The sequence below is a fragment of the Cibotium barometz genome, chromosome 6, assembly GCF_041138505.1.
Source record: "Cibotium barometz isolate CiBa-2024 chromosome 6, ASM4113850v1, whole genome shotgun sequence".
Taxonomy (NCBI): domain Eukaryota; kingdom Viridiplantae; phylum Streptophyta; class Polypodiopsida; order Cyatheales; family Cibotiaceae; genus Cibotium; species Cibotium barometz.
In genome coordinates, this window is record NC_141051.1 from 56,375,513 (window position 1) to 56,378,741 (window position 3,229).

Here is a 3,229-nt window from a genome sequence, read left to right on the forward strand (position 1 = left end):
GCCTGGGGGATAGGCCCCGCACTTACACCACTGGCATGGTTGGTGAGATCTTGGGTGATATGCGGTCAGTGGGATGACAGGCTGTGTGACAGCCATTCTAGAGACTGGCATAGTTATAGCGCCAGCTCAATTTAGTCGGGTTCACACTATAGAGAACCCGTGTATGTATTTGGTTGAGTACCTTTCATATTGTGTGTACTCTTATTCTTGTATATGGTGTGTTGAGTGTTGAGTAGAGAAGAAGAAGATTTTCAGCCTCTCACCTTGTGTGTTCTCTATTAGGGTTTTGTGAGTGTGTGTGTGTGCTTGCAAGAGCTCAAGCTCTCCTCCCCCCTGCATCTTTTCAATATCATCAAGGGCATCCAAGGCCATCTCCCCCCACATGGCTCCCTAGAATATAGCCTCCAGAGCATCTTCTGAAACTCGCCTCTTCCAAGTGGGGGTTTACCCTTCATTCTCTTCATATTACATGGTCCTTTTACATTTCATTGTGTGCGTTAACCTTAGGCCATGACATTGATCACATATTCCAACAGAGTATGTAGACAGATATTGTGCCCCATACGGTATGTTTATCTTTCTTTCATGATTTTTGGAAATATTGGGTCAACTATCAAGCCTTGGAAGCCTTGGTGGCTAAATATGTATTATGTTTTATAGCTAAGTACTTAATTCATGAGAAAATTTGTCTTTTAGATACCATGGAGTTGCGCAACGGGGTTCTTTGTGAGTTGATGGAAATACTCCACCCTCCCACAACAATTTGTCTTAAAAAAAAGCTTTAAGTGAAGTATAGTTTTATTTAATTTTCTTTTCCATATAACATCCAACATCGTAGGTAAGTTTAGTTCTAGTGCCAATAATGTTCTTAAGCATTAGAGACAATGGCACGAACGCAAGAGACATTACAATTCACGTTATTTAACGGAGTTGGGAAGCAGATTGATAGGTGGAGTATACGTTGAAATCGTACTCAGAAACTGAGGCGTCAATGGACAACGCGCCGGTGACGGACAGTATTTGGGAGCCACCACGGACCACCGAAGCGCTCTGCTGGCCAGCACTGAACGCCATGCTGACGCTTTGGACGCCTGCCGGAACGTTGCTGAACGTTGTAGTCTGGGTGCCGGAGGTGAGAATCACGTCGGCCGGCTGGTACAAGAGCACGGTGGCGTAGACCTTGTCGTCGAGATCGCTGGAGCCCGTCACAGTGGACCCGTCCTTGCTTTGGGTGTAGTAGAAGATGTAGAGAGCCTCCTTGCTGGCGGAGTCAATGGCGGGCTCCTGACCGGTTTTGTACCAGGGGATGAAGTAGCGGCCGGCGAGGTCGAGGTAGGCGAGGTGGGGGTATCCGGCGTCGTTATTCTCGGACACGCCATAGGGGGTGTTGTCGGAGGGGACAGAGACGACGTAGGTGCGCTCGGCCCAGTCATTCCATGTGAGAATTTCGATGAAATCCGGCTGAAGCGAGATGAGCTGCTGCCAATGCGCCCGCCACAGGGTGTCTCCGCCGTAGTTACCCTTGATGCCGAGAGAGGAACTGTAGAACCAGGGGCTCACGCTGGCCATGTACACCTTTCCGGCAGCCCCACAGGCGGCGATGTACGCCTGGTCCGCCGCGTCCGACACGATCCCGTTCACATAGGGCCACGCCGACGTATCCCATGCGAGCAGCCCACTTAGAATAGAGTCGAACTCGTTGATTACGGCCGTGATGTCGGACTGCTCGCCGCTCGTCTCGAAGAAGGGCACGAAGAAATAGCTGCCGCCCGCCGGTGTGAACACCCCATCCTGCCACGTGCTTAACGGATCTGTGTAGGGCGAAATGCTCTTAGTCCGTCCGGCAAACGTCGACATGAACTGCATGCCGTTGTAGGTCAGCTGGCTAGAGTAGCCTGAATAGCGCGTGAGCATGGTCTGGATGTTATCCAGGGTGAGGCTGCCGGACATATCTGCAGAGAAGAAGAGCTTGAAGTCACCGCTATTCGCAGCCGCTTGGTAGAGATTGTCTGCCCTGGGTTGGTAGGTGGTTGTATCCCAAACCCCCGTGTTGAGGGCAAACCCATCAATGCCATAGCTCTTGGCCAGCTCGATCTCCCTTGTGAAGCCTGCAACATCATCAGTGTAGAGGAAGGAGTAGAGCATGTAGTGGGCGAAAACCATCTTGGATTGGGCGGCACAAGGGCGTGGAACCTCAGAAACCAAGCTAATAGCAAGCAAGAAGAGAAGGGCGGCCATGCACCGTGACAGTAGTGGAGAAGCCATGACTCGATGAATTGTCGATGAATTGTGGAGCCTTGCATATATATATATATAGGCCGGCCCCGAGTCGGGGTGGTCAATGATCAACTCTCCAAGCTTATCACGGCCTAGTCAGCAGACCGTCGCTGTCTGAACCGCCCGTTGAAAATTTACTCATTCTCAACTTTCAAGACCCATACCAACTTACAAAGTCAAGCAGCCAGCTGCCATACCAACTCCCAAAGCTTCTAAAGCCATCGCCCACGCCAAATTTCATCAACAGGCTCATATTAAGCCGAGATTTCAGTTAGAGGGCCCATTATATCTATATATTAAGCCGAGATTTCATCAACAGGGCTCATATTAAGCCGAGATTTCATCAACAGGGCCCATATATATATATATATTAAGACGAAATTGGAATGGTATATTAATTTTTTCCCCAAAATTTCATTTCGAGGGATTGTAATTTCACTCTAGCGTTAGTCATTAGAAGACCAAGGTTTTCAAACCTTAAGAGCAAAAAAAGCAAAAGTTTTTAAACCTAAGCTAGGGTAACCCAATGCTTTGCCATGGCTCAAGCCATGCGAGGGCCATGGTTCAACACGAGAGGACCAGTTGATGTTGTCGGAGCTCCAAGTCAAGGCAAAGTTAATGGTCCAGCAACCTCCTCAACTGCAAGGGGAGCAGCTCATGTTGTCGAAGCTCCAAGGCAAGGCAAAGTTGATGGTCCAACAACATCTTTAGAAGGGAGTCCAATATTTGTGGCAAGAGGACGTTGATGAGCCGTAGCACAAATTGAGGACAAGAAAAATAGATGTTCTTTGGATTTAATTAAAAGACTCATTAATTCCAATATGATAGGATTTTCTCTTTTCCTATCTAAATGATGGAATTCCAAATGTCATAGGAATTCCTCTTTTATTATTTAAATGAATTACTTAGAAATTCTTCTTTTCCTAATTACTATTTATGCATAAACATAAAA

General features: G+C 47.7%; 1 protein-coding gene across 1 annotated transcript; it reads right to left on the reverse strand.

Annotated features, from left to right (window-relative positions):
• Positions 1-822: 822 nt before the first annotated feature.
• On the reverse strand, positions 823-2,270 carry LOC147637882 (glucan endo-1,3-alpha-glucosidase agn1-like). Its single transcript, XM_086799711.1, has one exon. It carries the CDS (start codon positions 2,263-2,265, stop codon positions 922-924), a length of 1,344 nt encoding a protein of 447 aa, XP_086655837.1. The 5' UTR covers positions 2,266-2,270; the 3' UTR covers positions 823-921.
• Between the last annotated feature and the right edge of the window lie 959 nt (positions 2,271-3,229).

What these genes read in the sequence shown, in the direction of transcription:
- LOC147637882 (XM_086799711.1), bottom strand. Translation starts at nt 2,265, where the DNA reads ATGGCTTCTCCACTACTGTCACGGTGCATGGCCGCCCTTCTCTTCTTG.